This window comes from Heterodontus francisci, chromosome 9 (assembly GCF_036365525.1).
Source record: "Heterodontus francisci isolate sHetFra1 chromosome 9, sHetFra1.hap1, whole genome shotgun sequence".
In the NCBI taxonomy this organism is placed as follows: domain Eukaryota; kingdom Metazoa; phylum Chordata; class Chondrichthyes; order Heterodontiformes; family Heterodontidae; genus Heterodontus; species Heterodontus francisci.
Window position 1 is genome coordinate 51,962,697 of NC_090379.1, and position 19,069 is coordinate 51,981,765.

The window sequence follows — 19,069 nt, forward strand, 5'->3', positions numbered from 1 at the left end:
TTAATATTGAGATTAAAAAATGGGGGTTCAGTTTGCATGATACAACAGCATTTGAAGCGGATAGTTTCTCAAGACAGGAGGTGATACCTGCCTTGTGACTTTTATATTTATTGGTGTAAGTTCTGGCTCAGTGGGTAGCACTCTTGTCTCTGTGTCAGAAGGTTGTGGATTTCTCTCCAGGACTTGAGTGCAAAAATCAATCAACATCACAAAAACAGATTATCTGGTCAAAATGATGGTTGCAGGATATCTGAAATAAAAACAGAAAATGCTGGAAACACTCAGCAGGTCTGGCAGCATTCGTGGAGCAAAACAGAGTTAACATTTCAAGTCTGTGACCTTTCATCAAAACTGAGAAAAGTTAGAAATGTAATAGGTTTTGAGCAAGTGAAAGAGGGGAGGGTGGGAAGAAGAACAAATGAAGGGTTTTTTTTTCATTTTTTCATGGGCTGTAGAGCATCGCTGGCTAGGCCAGCATTTATTGCCCATCCCTAATTACCCTTGAGAAGGTGGTGTTGAGCCGCCTTCTTGAACTGCTACAATCCATCTGGTGTAGGTACACCCACAGTGCTGTTAGTAAGGGAGTTCCAGGATTTTGACCCAGCGACAGTGAAGGAACGGCGATATTGTTCCAAGTCAGGATGGTGTGTGGCTTGGAGGGGAACTCATAGGTTGTAGTGTTCCCATGTTCCTGCTGCCCTTGTCCTTCTAGTTGGTAGAGGTCGCGAATTTGGAAGGTGCTGTTGAAGGAGGCATGCTAGGTTGCTGCAGTGCATCTTGCAGATGGTGTACACTGCTGCCACTGTGTGTGGTGGTGGAGGGAGTGAATGTTTAAGGTGGTAAATGGGGTGCCAATCAAGCAGGCTGCTTTGTCTTGAATGGTGTCGAGCTTCTTGAGTATTGTCTGTGATGGGTTGGACTGCAGGACCGATTAAATAACAAAAGGTTTCATGGAAATGTTAACTCTGTTCCTCTCTACACAGATGCTGAGTGTTTCCAGCATTTTCTGTTTCTATTTAAAAATCATGAGGTGTCTGGACAGAGTAGATAGGGAGAAATTGTTCCCATTAAGGAAAGGGTCGAGAACCAGAGGACACCTATTTATGATGAATGGCAAAAGAACCAAAGGCAACATGAGGAAAACTTTTTTTAACGCAGTGAATGGTTAGAATTTGGAATGTGCTACCTGAGAGTGTGGCGGAGGCAGATTCAATCATGACTTTCCAAAGGGAATTGGATAATTATCTGAATAGTAAAACCCATGACCACTACTACCTAGAAGAACAAGTACAGCAAATGCACGGGAACACCACCACCTGCAAGTTCCCCTCCAAGCCACACACCATCCTGACTTGGAACTATATCGCTGTTCCTTTACTGTTGCTGGGTCAAAATCCTGGAACTCCCTTCCTAACAGCACTGTGGGTGTACTTACCCCACATAGACTGCAACAGTTCAAGAAGGCAGCTCACCACCACCTTCTCAAGGGCAATTAGGGATCGACAATAAATGCTGGCCTAGCCCTCATCCCATGCTCGAATAAATAAGAATTGAACATAGAACATAGAACAGTACAGCACAGTACAGGCCCTTCGGCCCACGATGTTGTGCCGAACATTTAACCTACTCTAATATCAAACTAACTACCTACCCTTCATTCTACTATCATCCATGTACCTATCCAAGAGTCGCTTAAATGCCCCTAATGTATCTGCTTCTACTACCACCGCTGGCAGCGCATTCCACACACCCACCTCTCTCTGTGTAAAGAACCTACCTCTGACATCTCCCCGAAACCTTCCTCCAATCACCTTAAAATTATGCCCCCTGGTGATAGCCCTTTCCACCCTGGGAAAAAGTCTCTGACTATCCACTCTATCTATGCCTCTCATCATCTTGTACCCCTGTATCAAGTCACCTCTCATCTTTTCTCCAATGAGAAAAGCCCTAGCTCCCTCAATCTTTCTTCGTAGGACATGCCCTCCAGTCCAGGCAGCATCCTGGTAAATCTCCTCTGCACCCTCTCTAAAGCTTCCACATCCTTCCTATAATGAGGCGACCAGAACTGAACACAATATTCCAAGTGCGGTCGAACCAGGGCCTTAGAGCTGCAGCATAACCTCGCGGCTCTTAAACTCAATTCCCCTGTTAATGAAAGCCAACACACCATACGCCTTCTTAACAACCCGATCAACTTGGGTGGCAACTTTGAGCGATCTATGGAGATGGACCCCAAGATCCCTCTGTTCCTCCACACTACCAAGAATCCTGTCTTTAAGCCTGTATTCCACATTCAAATTCGACCTTCCAAAATGAATCACTTCACACTTTTCCAGGGTGAACTCCATCTGCCACTTCTCAGCCCAGCTCTGCATCCTGTCAATATCCCGTTGCAACCTACAACAGCCTTCCACACTATCCACAACTCCAGCAACCTTCGTGTCATCGGCAAACTTGCTAACCCAGCCTTCCACATCCTCATCCAAGTCATTTATAAAAATCACAAAGAGCAGAGGTCCCAGAACAGATCCTTGTGGAACACCACTGGTCACCGAGCTCCATGCTGAATACTTTCCATCGACTACCACCCTCTGTCTTCTATGGGCCAGCCAATTTTGTATCCAGACAGCCAGCTTTCCCTGAATCCCATGCCTCCTTACTTTCTGAATGAGCCTACCATGGGGAACCTTATCAAACGCCTTGCTAAAATCCATATACACCACATCCACTGCTCTTCCTTCATAAATGTGTTTTGTCACATCTTCAAAGAATTCAATAAGGCTTGTGAGGCATGACCTGCCCCTCACAAATCCATGCTGACTGTCTCTAATCAAACCATGCCTTTCCAAATAATCATAAATCCTGTCTCTCAGAATTCTCTCCAATAATTTGCCCACTACCGACGTAAGACTGACTGGTTTGTAATTCCCAGGGTTATCCCTATTCCCTTTCTTGAACAAGGGAACAACATTTGCCATCCTCCAATCATCCGGTACTACTCCAGTGGACAGTGAAGACGCAAAGATCATCGCCAAAGGCGCAGCAATCTCTTCCCTCGCTTCCCGTAATATCCTTGGGTATATCCCGTCTGACCCCGGGGACTTATCTGTCCTCATATCTTTCAAAATTTCCAGCACATCCTCCCTCTTAACCTCAACCTGTTCGAGCATATCAGCCTGTTCCACGCTGTCCTCACAAACGACCAGGTCCCTCTCACTAGTGAATACTGAAGCAAAGTTTTCATTTAGGACCTCCCCTACCTCCTCTGACTCCAGGCACAAGTTCCCTCCACTATCCCTGATTGGCCCTACCCTCACTCTGGCCATCCTCTTGTTCCTCACATAAGTGTAGAACGCCTTGGGATTTTCCTTAATCCTACCCGCCAAGACTTTTTCATGTCCCCTTCTAGCTCTCCTAAGTCCATTCTTCAGTTCCTTCCTGGCTACCTTGTAACCCTCTAGAGCCCTGTCTGATCCTTGCTTCCTCAACCTTAGGTAAGCTTCCTTCTTCCTCTTGACTAGCTGTTCCACATCTCTTGTCATCCAAGGTTCCTTCACCCTACCATCCCTTGCCGTACGATTGGGAAAAGGCGGGTGAGTGGAACTAGCTGAGATGCTCTTCCCGAGAGCTGGCATGGACATGATGGGTTGAATAGCCTTATTCTGTGCTGTAACCATTCTCTGATTATCACATTGCTGTTTGTGGGAACTTGCTGTGCACAACTTGGCTGTCTTGTTTCCTGCATTACAACAGTGACTACACTTCAAAATTACTTCATTGGTTGTGAAGTGTTTTGTGCCATCCTCTGGTCATGAAAGGCTCTACATAAATGCAAGTCTTTTTTATATGCTACTGGAAGGTACTATTTCTCACTAAAATGCTTGCGTTCTGTTTGGCTAGCATATATATTGCCTTATTTAGTATAAATTATTTTTAAAATTACAGAGTGAGGAAAGTTGTGCAATTTAATATATATTATGTTTTTCCTTCATAAAATACAATCTTTCATGAGATTCTCCTGCTGATTCAGGACCTCTTGATCAGTGATTGTTGGTTGGATAATCAGGCAGTAGTGTTTTCAATCTAATCTCTGATTGCATCTGTTGAAGTTCCATGCTAGCAGTGAAGCCTTGCAAAATTACCGCACTGTGTTATTTTGAAATAAAATGCTCTTCCAGTGAGCTGGCATTATAACATTGGTCGAGTGCCAACATTTTGTAAAGAACAGCACCTTTCCAATGCAAGCGAGAGACCACAAATTATCTGAACAACTGAATTAGAAAATGGAAAGTAAAGACTTTTAACAACCAAGTTCCAAAACATATTAAGAAAATCAATTAAAATAATGGTTAGGAGCTTGTTAATGGCTGAAATTTACTTTCTTATGAGTCCATATATTGCTTGAGGTTTGCTGTTCACAAGTAGATTTGAATGAAGGCCTTTTGGCCCATAATGCTACAATTACAGGATCTTAGCTGTTTCTTAATTATGCCCTTTATCCTAGCCTCAACCAGTCTTAGGGAATACATTGCAGCTGTTGACCTGGGCAAAGAAATGTCTTCTGACATCTGCCCTAAATTTTCCTTACAATTCTGAGCCTGTGCCCATTAGTGTTTCTTAAACAAAAACAAGAAATGCTGGAATCACTCAGCAGGTCTGGCAGCATCTGTGGAAAGAGAAGCAGAGTTAACGTTTCGGGTCAGTGACCCTTCTTCGGAACTGACAAATATTAGAAAAGTCACAGATTATAAGCAAGTGGGGTGGGGCAAGAGATAACAAAGGAGAAGGTGCAGATTGGACCAGGCCACATAGCTGACCAAAAGGTCACGGAGCAAAGGCAAACAATATGTTAATGGTGTGTTGAAAGACAAAGCATTAATACAGATTAGGTGTAAATACACTGAATATTGAACAGCAGCAAGTGCAAACCTGAAAAAAAACCTGAAAAAAACAGTGGGTAAGAAAACTGAACAAACTAAGATGAAATGAAATAAATGCAAAAAAAAGATTGTAAAAAAAAGGAAGAAAAAATAACTAAAAATGAAAGTAAAATGGGGGGCTGTCATGCTCTGAAATTATTGAACTCAATGTTCAGTCCGGCAGGCTGAAGTGTGCCTAATCGGTAGATGAGATGCTGTTCCTCGAGCTTGCGTTGATGTTCACTGGAACACTGCAGCAATCCCAGGACAGAGATGTGAGCATGAGAGCAGGGGGCAGTGTTGAAATGGCAAGCAACCGGAAGCTCAGGGTCCTGCTTGCGGACTGAGCGGAGATGTTCCGCAAAGTGGTCACCCAGTCTGCGCTTGGTCTCCCCGATGTAGAGGAGACCACACTGTGAGCAGCGAATACAGTATACTACATTGAAAGAAGTACAAGTAAATCGCTGCTTCACCTGAAAGGAGTGTTTGGGGCCTGGGATAGTGAGGAGAGAGGAGGTAAATGGGCAGGTATTACACCTCCTGCGATTGCAGGGGAAGGTGCCCTGGGACGGGGACGAGGTGGTGGGGGTAATGGAGGAGTGGACCAGGGTGTCGCGGAGGGAACGATCCCTTTGGAATGCTGACAGGGGAAGGGAGGGGAAGATGCGACTGGTAGTGGCATCACGCTGGAGGTGGCGAAAATGGCGGAGGATGATCCTTTGGATATGGAGGCTGGTGGGATGAAAAGTGAGGACAAGGGGAACCCTGTCACGGTTCTGGGAGGGAGGGGAAGGGGTGAGGGTAGAGGTGCGGGGAATGGGTCGGACACGGTTGAGGGCCCTGTCAACCACAGTGGGGGGAAATCCTCGGTTGAGGAAAAAGGAGGTCATATCAGAAGCACCGTCATGGAAGGCAGCATCATCAGAGCAGATGCGTCGGAGACGGAGAAACTGGGAGAATGGAATGGAGTCCTTACAGGAGGTAGGGTGTGAAGAAGTGTAGTCGAGGTAGCTGTGGGAGTCGGTGGGCTTATAATGGATATTGGTAGACAACCTATCCCCAGAGATGGAGACAGAGAAGTCGAGGAAAGGAAGGGAAGTGTCAGAGATGGACCATGTAAAGGTGAGAGAAGGGTGGAAATTGGAAGCAAAGTTGATAAAGTTTTCTAGTTCGGGGCGGGAGCGGGAAACGGCACCGATACAGTCATCAATGTACCGGAAAAAGAGTTGGGGGAGGGGGCCTGAGTAGGACTGGAACAAAGAATGCTCGACATATCCCACAAAAAGACAGGCATAACTAGGACCCATGCGGGTACCCATAGCGACACCTTTTACTTGAAGGAAGTGCGTGGAGTTGAAGGAGAAGTTGTTCAATGTGAGAACAAGTTCAGCCAGGCGGAGGAGGGTGGTGGTGGATGGGGACTGGTTGGGCCTCTGTTCCAGGAAGAAGCGGAGAGCCCTCAAACCATCCTGGTGGGGGATGGAGGTGTAGAGCGATTGGACGTCCATAGTGAAGAGGAGGCGGTTGGGACCAGGAAACTGGAAATTGTCAAAATGACGTAGGGCGTCAGAAGAGTCACGGATGTAGGTGGGAAGAGACTGGACCAGCGGAGAAAAGATAGAGTCTAGATAGGAAGAAATAAGTTCAGTGGGGCAGGAGCACGCTGACACAATGGGTCTGCCGGGACAGTCCCGTTTGTGGATTTTGGGAAGGAGGCAGAAGCGGGCTGTCCGGGGTTGTGGGACTATGAGGTTGGAAGCCGTACCGGGAAGATCTCCAGAGGAGATGAGGTCAGTGACAGTCCTTTGGATGGTGGCTTGATGTTCGGTGGTGGGGTCATGGTCCAGAGGGAGGTAGGAAGAGGTGTCTGTGAGTTAGCGTTGAGCTTCTGCAAGGTAGAGGTCGGTACGCCATACAACAACAGCACCACCCTCGTCTGCAGGTTTGATGACCATGTCGGGGTTAGACCTGAGAGAATGGAGTGCCTCAAGTTCAAAGGGGGACAGGTTAGAGTGAGTGAGGGGGGCAGAGAAATTGAGACGACCAATGTCTCGCCGACAGTTTTCATTGAAGAGATCAAGAGCGGGTAAGAGGCCAGGGGGAGGGGTCCAGGTAGAGGGAGAATGCTGGAGGCGGGTGAATGGGTCCGCTGGTCGGGGGGAGGACTCCTGGTCGTAAGATGAGATGAAACTGCGGAGTAGAACAGCTTTGAGATAAGGTGAGACGGTGCTGCTGGAGAGAGAGGTCCAGTGTGTGCATGTGGCGGCGCATAGCACTGAGTGTGGATCTCAGGATGCGGCGAGAGTAGCAGTCCGAGGAATGTTGTATTTCTCGGAGATACTTGTGATCCTGGGTGGTTTCAAAGCATGATGGGTGAAACTGCTGTTGGAATCCACGTGGAATAAGTCGGAGCCGGAGGCAGTCACTGAGGAAGGAGATGTGGCTGTGAAAACGAGTTTTGGTAGATACCTTATCAAACACCAGGAGGGAAATAGAAAGCAATGAAGGTGAACAAGGTAAAAGAGACAAACGAAAATCCCGTCGGAGAGAAGAGCAGAACTTCTTCAAGGTAGGCATTCCTGGAAGAGAAGTGGCAGTGGATTAAACATTCTGACGTCCTACGTCATTTTGACAATTTCCAGTTTCCTGGTCCCAACCGCCTCCTCTTCACTATGGACGTCCAATCGCTCTACACCTCCATCCCCCACCAGGATGGTTGGAGGCTCCCCGCTTCTTCCTGGAACAGAGGCCCAACCAGTCCCCATCCACCACCACCCTCCTCCACCTGGCTGAACTTGTTCTCACATTGAACAACTTCTCCTTCAACTCCACACACTTCCTTCAAGTAAAAGGTGTCACTATGGGTACCCGCATGGGTCCTAGTTATGCCTGTCTTTTTGTGGGATATGTCGAGCATTCTTTGTTCCAGTCCTACTCAGGCCCCCTCCCCCAACTCTTTTTCCGGTACATTGATGACTGTATCGGTGCCGTTTCCCGCTCCCGCCCCGAACTAGAAAACTTTATCAACTTTGCTTCCAATTTCCACCCTTCTCTCACCTTTACATGGTCCATCTCTGACACTTCCCTTCCCTTCCTCGACTTCTCTGTCTCCATCTCTGGGGATAGGTTGTCTACCAATATCCATTATAAGCCCACGGACTCCCACAGCTACCTCGACTACACTTCTTCACACCCTACCTCCTGTAAGGACTCCATTCCATTCTCCCAGTTTCTCCGTCTCCGACGCATCTGCTCTGATGATGCTACCTTCCATGACGGTGCTTCTGATATGACCTTTTTCCTCAACCGAGGATTTCCCCCCACTGTGGTTGACAGGGCCCTCAACCGTGTCCGACCCATTCCCCGCACCTCTACCCCCACCCCTTCCCCTCCCTCCCAGAACCGTGACAGGGTTCCCCTTGTCCTCACTTTTCATCCCACCAGCCTCCATATCCAAAGGATCATCCTCCGCCATTTTCGCCACCTCCAGCGTGATGCCACTACCAGTCGCATCTTCCCCTCCCTTCCCCTGTCAGCATTCCGAAGGGATCTTTCCCTCCGCGACACCCTGGTCCACTCCTCCATTACCCCCACCACCTCGTCCCCGTCCCAGGGCACCTTCCCCTGCAATCGCAGGAGGTGTAATACCTGCCCATTTACCTCCTCTCTCCTCACTATCCCAGGCCCCAAACACTCCTTTCAGGTGAAGCAGCGATTTACTTGTACTTCTTTCAATGTAGTATACTGTATTCGCTGCTCACAGTGTGGTCTCCTCTACATCGGGGAGACAAAGCGCAGACTGGGTGACCGCTTTGCGGAACATCTCCGCTCAGTCCGCAAGCAGGATCCTGAGCTTCCGGTTGCTTGCCATTTCAACACTTCCCCCTGCTCTCATGCTCACATCTCTGTCCTGGGATTGCTGCAGTGTTCCAGTGAACATCAACGCAAGCTCGAGGAACAGCATCTCATCTACCGATTAGGCACACTTCAGCCTGCCGGACTGAACATTGAGTTCAATAATTTCAGAGCATGACAGCCCCCCATTTTACTTTCATTTTTAGTTATTTTTTCTTCCTTTTCTTTTACATTCTTTTTTACATTTTTTACAATCTTTTTTTTGCATTTATTTCATTTCATCTTAGTTTGTTCAGTTTGCTTACCCACTGTTTTTTTCAGGTTTTTTTTCAGGTTTGCACTTGCTGCTGTTCAATATTCAGTGTATTTACACCTAATCTGTACTAATGCTTTGTCTTTCAACACACCATTAACATATTGTTTGCCTTTGCTCCGTGACCTTTTGGTCAGCTATGTGGCCTGGTCCAATCTGCACCTTCTCCTTTGTTATCTCTTGCCCCACCCCCACCTCACTTGCTTATAATCTGTGACTTTTCTAATATTTGTCAGTTCCGAAGAAGGGTCACTGACCCGAAACGTTAACTCTGCTTCTCTTTCCACAGATGCTGCCAGACCTGCTGAGTGATTCCAGCATTTCTTGTTTTTGTTTCAGATTTCCTGCATCCGCAGTATTTTGCTTTTATTTTAGTGTTTCTTAAAGTACGGTTCCAGGTCAGCTCTTGCTAGTCCATTAAGTTTATACATACCTCATTTTAAGAAGTCTCTATTTTGAACATTGGAAGTCCTATCTTAGCTATGGATATCATAGCCTGTATTATTGTTAGAATCCTTTGAGCATGTAATTCAGACTCAGGCATTGCTTATTCTCTATGTAACAGTTTTGAGTTTTCTTTTCTAATGTGCTGTCTCAAGACACTGACTCATTCTGAGGCACTGTTTCACAACTGCCAGATTTCTAAATCTCTGTCCTCTACTTTCAGTATAAGTTTTGCTTCAGTGCTGTTTCTTCCATTCTCACCTCTACATTTGGTTTCAAAGGTTCAGAATTCAGAGGAGACCTCACATTTGCTACACAGGATCAGAACCTTCATTCCCACTCCAGAATTTTGCTTTACAAGTGTATGCCAGAAGGTAAGCCGACTTTCTTATTTTTGAGATTTGTAAAAATTAAGTTTTTGTTTTAAATACTGGTGCGTCTCCCATGGGGTTGCTTGAAGGAGTGAAGGTCCAGGAACAGTTAAGATGGTGGATCTGAAGCAGAGCAAGGAATGAGTGGGAGAAAGGGACTAAGATGTGGAAGAGAACTGAAGGCCTGGGGAGCAAGCGATCGGAAACATGGGGAGAGAGATGAGGAGGTTGGGCCCGAAGTGATGTTGGGTGACGATGTTGTCAGGAAATTGTTGGTACGCGGTATGTCAGTGAGTTATAACTTCTTCATTTTTGTATGTTTGCTATGCAGATTGAAGCAGGGGACTGGTGTGGCTGAAAGGGAGCTAAATAAAATATCTGGTTGGTTCAGTTGTTTCTACTGTGTAAACAATCAAAACTCAACTGAGAAAACTCAGACTTGAACTACGGCCCAAAAAAATTATTTACTGCACATTATGTATCAAATGAAACATAACACTGGTACTGGATGTGCTGACAAACTGCAAACAAGAAGGTTGCATGCCCCCATATAATTTTTTTTAGTTCTGAAGCTGCTACTTAAAGATGCAACAATTTCTCTGCTGAATTGCTGGGAAGGCACTTCCCCTCTATTTTCTAATGCAAGGCAATAATTAATTTCACAAAGTTAGAATATTGTTTCTGACAGACCTGATGAAAATAATATTAAGCATTTAATATTAAAGGGCGGCACAGTGGCGCAGTGGTAAGCACTGCAGCCTCACAGCTCCAGCGACCCGGGTTCGATTCTGGGTACTGCCTGTGTGGAGTTTGCAAGTTCTCCCTGTGTCTGCGTGGGTTTTCTCCGGGTGCTCCGGTTTCCTCCCACAAGCCAAAAGACTTGCAGGTTGATAGGTAAATTGGCCATTATAAATTGTCACTAGTGTATAGGTAGGTGGTAGGGAAATATAGGGACAGGTGGGGATGTTTGGTAGGAATATGGGATTAGTGTAGGATTAGTATAAATGGGTGGTTGATGGTCGGCACAGACTCGGTGGGCCGAAGGGCCTGTTTCAGTGCTGTATCTCTAATCTAATCTAATTTAGTGGATCTTTCTCCAAAATGATGATTGTCCCCACCTTTTAGAATAGCTAAGGTCATACTATAGCTGCACAGTAAACAGTACTTTCTTTGATATTTATCAGCAATCTCTTAACCATCCATTCTTACCTCTTGGAATGAAGTGGGCCACTGGTTATAACTTTTTTTATGCTTTCATGGGATATGGGCATCACTAGCAAGGCCAACATTTGTTTCCAATCCCTAATTGCCCTTGAGAATTGAGTGGCTTGCTAGGCCATTTCAGAGGATAGTTAACAGTCAACTCACAACATTGCTGTGAGTCTGGAGTCACATGTAGGCTAGACCAGCTAAAGACAGCACATTTCCATTTCCATTAGTGGACCAGATGGGTTTTTACAACAATCGCTGACAGTTTCATGGCACCACGGTCAATGCTAGATTTTTAAATTAAATAATTGAATTTAAATTCCATCAGCTGCCCTGGTGAGGTTTGAGCCTGGGTCCCCAGGGCATTAGCCTGGACCTCTAGATTACTAGATCAGTGACATTACCACTATGCTGCTGTCTCCCCATAAAGACAGTACCTCTGACAGTGCAGCATTCCTTCAGTACCACACTGGAATGCCAGCCTGGATTTTTGTGCCCAGGTCCTGGGGCTGAATTTTACCAACCCCTCGACGTGGGGTTGTGGTAGGGGGGGGGCCCGAAAAATACTTGCAGGAGCGACCCGCCACGACCCCCGATGTCGAGAAGGTCCTGCCGCATTTTAGTGGCAGCAGTGAGGCCTCGGTGCGACCACCACTTGGTGGCGGGGCCTTCATTTAAATTGTAAAATCAATGCAAATAAATTTACATATACTTACCCTGGCCTGGCTGCTGTCCTATGCCGATATTACCACTGCCGTCCGCAACTCGCATGCCTTCGGAACTCTGGACTAAGTTCCAAGGTGAGACACTGGTGGGGAGGGGGGAGGAATGAAATTATCAGGGTGGGGGGTGGTGGGGAACGGGGAAAATCTTTTCTATTGGTTGTGGGGATGATGGGAAGGGGTTGAGGGGCAACGTTACCATGTTCAGGGGCAAAGTTGATGATTAGGAAGAAGAGGTTTTCTGATGTGTAAATAACATGAAATGGCCATTCTGGAGGTGGGGGAGGGGCCTCGATCTGTTAATAAAGTTTTCCGTTTTACTTTGCCCACAATGTGACTTTCAGAATTTAATTTGTTCATAAGGGCTTGAAGCCCTTTAAAAATGGCGCTGGCACAGTGGCGCTGGACGCTGTTGCTGGGGATGGAGTGGCCGCACCCTCTTGTCATTGGGGGTGGCTGCTCCACCCCTCCATTTAAATAAACCCCCATGGCAGAAGGCCGCTGAGTTCAAAGCGGGCAGCCGCAATGTGTGGTGCGTTTATAAAATTCAGCCCCTGGAGTGGGATTTGAACCCAAAACCTTCTGACTCACAGGTGAGATGTTGGATTCCATGTCCTTTCTAATTATTTGACATGACGACTATGATGACTTCTTATAGTTGAATATCCTGCCAACACTAATTGAATAATGACATTTGCTGAAGTACTAAAGGATAATAGGGAACTTTGAAGCATATCTGAGGATGAAATCAGGAACGAGGGAAGAAATTTGCCAAAGGATAAATAAAAGGGAAGGAAAAAAGTAGGATTTCATATTTATTTCTCCCTCCAGCCTACAAGAAAATCACCAAATTGTGTCAGATTTCTGCATTTATTTAATACTTAGATTCTAAGATGTTCTTGTCAGGACTCCTGTATTTCATTATTCCTAATTTGATATGCAATGTGAATGGGAATAACATGTTACAGAGCTAACAATTATTCTTGAACCTTGGTATTTTACACCATACATTATATGGGTTGTCCACCATGCTCTCTGAGACAAAAAAAAATTCTGTGCTGTCAGACCATGTGGTAAGTCAAATTAATTCACAATGAGTATAATTACAGAAAGTGAAGAATACAAGTAGTAAACAATTCTTGACTGCAAGTAATTAATATTTGACTTGCATATTAGTTAAAGTGACCTGAAACAAATGTCGGAATTTTAACTCCTGCCCCCCACCCCCCAACCCCAGGAGCGGTTTGGGAGATGGGGTTGTGGGGGGGGGGATCGTAACATTAGGTGGGATGGTGCGGTTTGCCGTGCCCGTTGCCTACCTGCCTCCGCTGGTATTTTATCAGCGGCGGGGAAGATGGCAGGCGGCCGACCTGCCATTAGGCCAATTGAGGCCCTTAAGTGACCAATTAATGACCACTTAAGGGCCTCTTCCTGCCACATCTGGTATTTTACCAAGATGGGGACTTGGCCACCTGAGGAGGCTGCCCAGTTAAAACAAGCGGCCTACTTCAGGACTGGCGGTGGGGGGGGGGGTCCCTTCTGATCGGGCAATTGTGCCCCATGGAGGGCCCTCCCAGTGGCACATGCCTCCCCCTCTGCTCTTGCAATCGACCCCACCTCACATCCCACGAAGGCCTGGCTGAGTAGCCCTGGCGGGACCCAACCCCACTTGCCTTCTTCTCCGGCCTCCATCGCTGGCCAGGTCCGTGGACTGCTGCAGTCCCAGCAGTGGCTGCGGCACCCGGTGGCACTGCTTGGACTGAAGAGCTGCCAGCCCTCTGATTGGCAGGCAGCTCTTGGAGGCAGGACATCCTGCCTCAGATGGGCAGAAGCCACGATCTCAGGCAATTAAATGCCAGAGGACCATTAAATACAGTCGTGGCTTTCAGGGTCGACAAAGGCGGGCTCGCCCCTGACATTCCAAACGATGGGTAGGGCCGCCACCTCTTTGTGAAATCCCAGCCAAAATTATGGAAGTTAAAATCTTAACATATCTAGCAGAATCTTTTAATTGAGTGTCTAATGGATTTATTGATGGTGTAACAGAGCTCCTCTCACCACTGCAATAACCAATATATAAGGACTGGAGAAAGAGGGAAAACTCACATCTCAGTAACTCCAAAGATAAATTTCCACACACAAAATCGAAGCAGTTCTTTCCACTAGAAAGAAAATTGATATTCAATTCAATCATTTATCACTAGCAGCCGAGAATCTAGGGTGTAACAGCAGTCTTTCAGCCATTCTGATGATTCCATGCTCTTTTGGTACCTGACTTCCACAGCACATTATACATTGTACCTACTCTTCAGCAGTCAGCTTGTCTCAAAGAACAATCCTGAGTGTCCAACATGAGTCTTGTATTGATTGTTTGAAAACACTAAGGAATGTCTGAAGTAATTGTCTAATGAATATATGCAACAACATCTCTTCAGAAAGCTGTCCGGACCAGATATAGAATCATAGAATGGTTACAGCACAGAAAAAGGCCATTTGGTCCATTGAGCCATACCAGTTGTCTGCTAGAGCAATTTAACTAGTCTCACTCCCTTGCCCTTTGCCCGTCCATAGATATCGCTAGAAAATATTTAGGCATTGTTTCCTTCCACACAAAAAAAGATTCTTTCAGGGGTAAAGCTAACTGAAGTCCATTTTTATTCCACAATATTTTTTCAGGCTGGGTACATAGAAATATAATACAAAAAAATTACCATTCACAGCAGGATGGAGCTCTATTTCTGTCTCAATCTCAACAAGACTTCTTCAGCATTTATTGACTAAGGACTGATTAGTGCGATGGTTTGGTAGACAACCATCTTCATCTTGGGACATGCTTCAAATCCAGCCTAGATAGTCTCTTGCTGGCTGCAAGCAACCTTCATGGGATGTATTTTGCAATCTTGACACAGTTTCTACAGTGTGTGGGTGTATAGCAAAAATAAATTGGAATGATGTCTCTATTCACTGCATATCTGTAGGGGTCTTTAATGCTTTGCGCCCATATCCACCTGCTATTTTCTGATTCATCAAATAAGTTTTTGTAAATAAGTATCTCTTTTTTATATATTTGTATTTTTGTTTAAGCTTCTTCTGACCATCCACAGCCCTGCTTCTCTGTAGTTACTGGCTTCCTTTCCTGCTCTGCTACCCTAGTGCTCTTTCCTTTTACCCACTGAGATCTGCCACACTGCTCCAGGCATCTTCCAGCTGTCCTGTTTATCTTCTCAACCTCCCCTAGCCAGCCCACTCTCTTCCTAAAGTTTTCTGTGTAGAGCATACCCAGTTACCCTGCTAGTATTTGCGGTTTCTCTGACTCATCCACTTGGCTTTGCAACCTCTCCAGACTGGCTCGGAACAGCTCACTATCTCTCCCAGCAGTCCACTGATTTTCATAGCCTTTTCTGACATCTCCACTGCTTAAATTTTTAAGCCTTCTGCTATCTATCATCTTGATTAAAATATTAATTTGTTTTCCTGCCGTGTGCTTGAAATTTAATGCTGTCCACCTCACTACTAAAATTATTTATTTTGTAGCCTCAGTGCTTAAATCTTGATGCCTCCGATGGCCATTCCACTGCTTCTTTACAGACTATCTATACAATATTTTTAAAAAGCTCTACATACTCTTCCTATCTACAAAACTTTATTTTCTGTTATCACATTTTTTTCATTTTTGTCAGCTTTTTAATTATAAATTCTGATGTCATAATAGAAAATATTTATTTAAACTTGTCAAACAGTAATTACTTGCTCCTATCAGTAGTGGCACTGTAGCATCTCTCAGCAACTCAGCTTGTACAACTGAGCAAGTCCAATACTCCAAGCAGCCCTCCCTTTCTGCACCCCAAATTGTCATTAGTTTTGATATTTAATTTTCATTAACAATATAAAATCACAATATATAAAAATGAGCACTGAATGTTTGACTTTAAAATGGGGACTGAATTACATCTAAATCTTTGTTCAAATGTTCCCCACCCTTTAATCTCAATTCAACTGAAGACTATATTTGGTCTTGATCCCCATGTGCAAAACCAAGGCAATCAATCAATAATTAATATTTATATAAATTATCTAACATATTACAATATTTCATCTAACTCACTGTGACTAATTTCAAAGGAGATACACTGGCATATTATTGTCTGCTGGATGATGCACACTCCTTGTACATATTAACCCAACTTGTTTCTTATTTCACGTTGGGCGAACGGGAGCCGGCCATCGACTAAAAAGTTGGTGGCGATCCTGCTTCCACCTCACCTGGGGATCTGACCCACATTTTACGGGTCCCCAGGCTTTAATTGTTCCGAGGCGGGTCTTCCACCTGCTTGAGGGCGGAAGTCCCGTTTCATTGAGCTGCCGGCCAATCAGCGGGCTGGCAGCTCTTAGCCCCAGCAGTGCCACCGGGAGTGGTGGCCACTGCTAGGACCGCAGTCCAGTGTGCACAGAAGATGCCCGGAAGCTGGGAAGGCGGGCAAGTTTTGGTTGCCTCATCGGGGGTAATCGGTCGGGCCCTGGCGAGGCAAGGGTGGTCAGTTGGGGGGAAGGGAGGGCGTGTTGGGTGCTGGAGGTGGTTTGGGTAGTGAGAGTGGCCCTCCATCAGGCACCCTGTGCCCGTGGAGCAGGGCCCCCCCGGGGACGCTGAGAAGCTGCCTGCTTTTACCAGGCAGCTTTCCCCAGCTCCAGGACCCCCACTTGCCATGCAAGTGGCAACTTCAGGGCTTGAGTGGCCTGGGGCGGACAGGCCATTTCTGGCACCCGACCCCACAACCCTACGGAGGCGGGGGTGGGTGGGGAAAGCCTTCCGGAGCCTCCCGCTCCATTTTACGGCGCCGCCACCCTCCACCCACCCCCGCACTATGCGGCTCGTTGGGGTGGCATAAAATTCCAGCCTAGTCACAAGTCACAATGGAAAATTTTGATTTTTATTCTTTCATGGGATGTGGGTGTCGTTGGCCAGGCCAGCATTTATTGTCCATCCCTAATTGCCCTTGAGAAGGTGGTGGTGATCTGCCTTCTTGAACCGCTGCAGTCCATTTGGGGTAGGTACACCCACAGTGCTGTTAGGAAGAGAGTTCCAGGTTTTTGACCCAGCGACAGTGAAGGAACAGCAATATAGTTCCAAGTCAGGATGGTGTGTGACTTGGAGGGATCTTGCAGGTGGTGGTGTTCCCATGCATTTGCTGCCCTTGTCCTTCTAGTTGGTAGAGGTTGCGGGTTTGGAAGGTGCTGTCTAAGGAGCCTTGGTGCATTGCTGCAGTGCATCTTGTAGCTGGTACACACTGCTGCCACTGTGCGTCGGTGGTGGAGGGAGTGAATGTTTGTAGATGGGGTGCCAATCAAGCAGGCAGCTTTGTCCTGGATGATGTCGAGCTTCTTGAGTGTTGTTGGAGCTGCACCCATCCAGGCAAGTGAAGAGTATTCCATCACACTCCTGACTTGTGCCTTGTAGATGGTGGACAGGCTTTGGGGAGTCAGGAGGTGAGTTACTCGCCTCAGGATTCCTCGCCTCTGACCTGCTCTTGTAGCCACGGTATTTATATGGCTACTCCAGTTCAGTTTCTTGTCAATGGTAGCCCCTAGGATGTTGATAGTGGGGGATTCAGCGATAGTAATGCCGTTGAATGTCATGGGCAGATGGTTAGATTCTCTCTTGTTGGAGCTGGTCATTGCCTGGCACTTGTGTGGCACGAAAGTTACTTGCCACTTATCAGCCCAAGCCTGGATATTGTCCAGGTCTTGCTGCATTTCTACATGGACTGCTTCAATATCTGAGGAGTCACGAATGGTGCTGAACATTGCGCAATAATCAGCAAACATCCCCACTTCTGATCTTATGATTGAAGGGAGGTCATTGATGAAGCAGCTGAAGATGGTTGGGCCTAGGACACTACCCTGAGGAACTCCTACAGTGATGTCCTGGAGCTCAGATGATTGACCTCCAACAACCACAACCATCGTCCTTTGCACTAGATATGACTCCAGCCAGCGGAGGGTTTTCCCCCTGATTCCCATTGACCTCAGTTTTGCTAGGGCTCCTTGATGCCATACTTGGTCAAATGCTGCCTTGATGTCAAAGGCAGTCACTCTAACCTCACCTCGAGTTCAGCTGTTTTGTCCATGTTTGAACCAAGGCTGTAATGAGGTCAGGAGCTGAGTGGCCCTGGCGGAACCCAAACTGAGCGTCACTGAGCAGGTTATTGCTAAGCAAGTGCCGCTTGATGGCACTGTTGATGACGCCTTCCATCACTTTACTGATGATTGAGAGTAGGCTGATGGGGCGGTAATTGGCCGGGTTGGACTTGTCCTGTTTTTTGTGTACAGGACATACCTGGGCAATTTTCCACATTGCAGGGTAGATGCCAGTGTTGTAGCTGTACTGGAACAGCTTGGCTAGGGGCACGGCAAGTTCTGGAGCACAGGTCTTCAGTACTGTTGCCGGAATATTGTCAGGACCCATAGCTTTTGCAGTATCCAGTGCCTTCAGTCGTTTCTTGATATCACGCGGAGTGAATCGAATTGCCTGAAGTCTGGCATCTGTGATGCTGGGGACTTCAGGAGGAGGCCAAGATGGATCTTCGACTCGGCACTTCTGGCTGAAGATTGTTGCAAATGCTTTAGCCTTATCTTTCGCACTGATGTGCTGGGCTCCCCTATCATTGAGGATGGGGATATTTGTGGAGCCACCTCCTCCAGTTAGTTGTTTAATTGTCCACCACCATCCACGGCTAGATGTGGCGGGACTGCAGAGCTTAGATCTGATCCGTTGGTTATGGGATCGCTTAGCTCTGCCTATCGCATGCTGCTTACGCAGTTTGGCACGCAGATAGTCCTATGTAGCTTCACCAGGTTGACACCTCATTTTGAGGTATGCCTGGTGCTGCTCCTGGCATGCCCTCCTGCACTCTTCATTGAACCAGGATTGGTCTCCTGGCTTGATGGTAATGGTAGAGTGGGGGATATGCTGGGCCATGAGGTTACAGATTGTGGTTCAGTACAATTCTGCTGCTGCTGATGGCACACAACGCCTCATGGATGCCCAGTTTTGCATTGCTAGATCTGTTCGAAATCTATCCCATTTAGCACGGTGGTAGTGCCACATAATACGATGGAGGGTATCCTCAATGTGAAGGCGGGACTTCGTCTCCACAAGGTGGTCACTCCTACCAATACTATCATGGACAGATGCATCTGCAACAGGCAGATTGGTGAGGATGAGGTCAAGTATGTTTT

At 46.6% G+C, this 19,069-nt stretch overlaps 1 protein-coding gene across 8 annotated transcripts in view; it reads left to right on the top strand.

The window, feature by feature from the left end:
* Positions 1–19,069, top strand: part of LOC137373753 (5'-3' exonuclease PLD3-like) — a 94,798-nt gene that overhangs the window by 32,438 nt on the left and 43,291 nt on the right. For 6 of the 8 annotated variants that reach the window (XM_068039058.1, XM_068039059.1, XM_068039063.1 and 3 more), the window contains exon 2: positions 9,813–9,905. In XM_068039058.1, coding sequence (XP_067895159.1) covers positions 9,813–9,905 — 93 coding nt within the window. Of the gene's footprint in view, positions 1–9,327; positions 9,486–9,812; positions 9,906–19,069 lie in introns of those variants that run through there. The other 2 variants (XM_068039060.1, XM_068039061.1) reach the window with 2 other exon arrangements.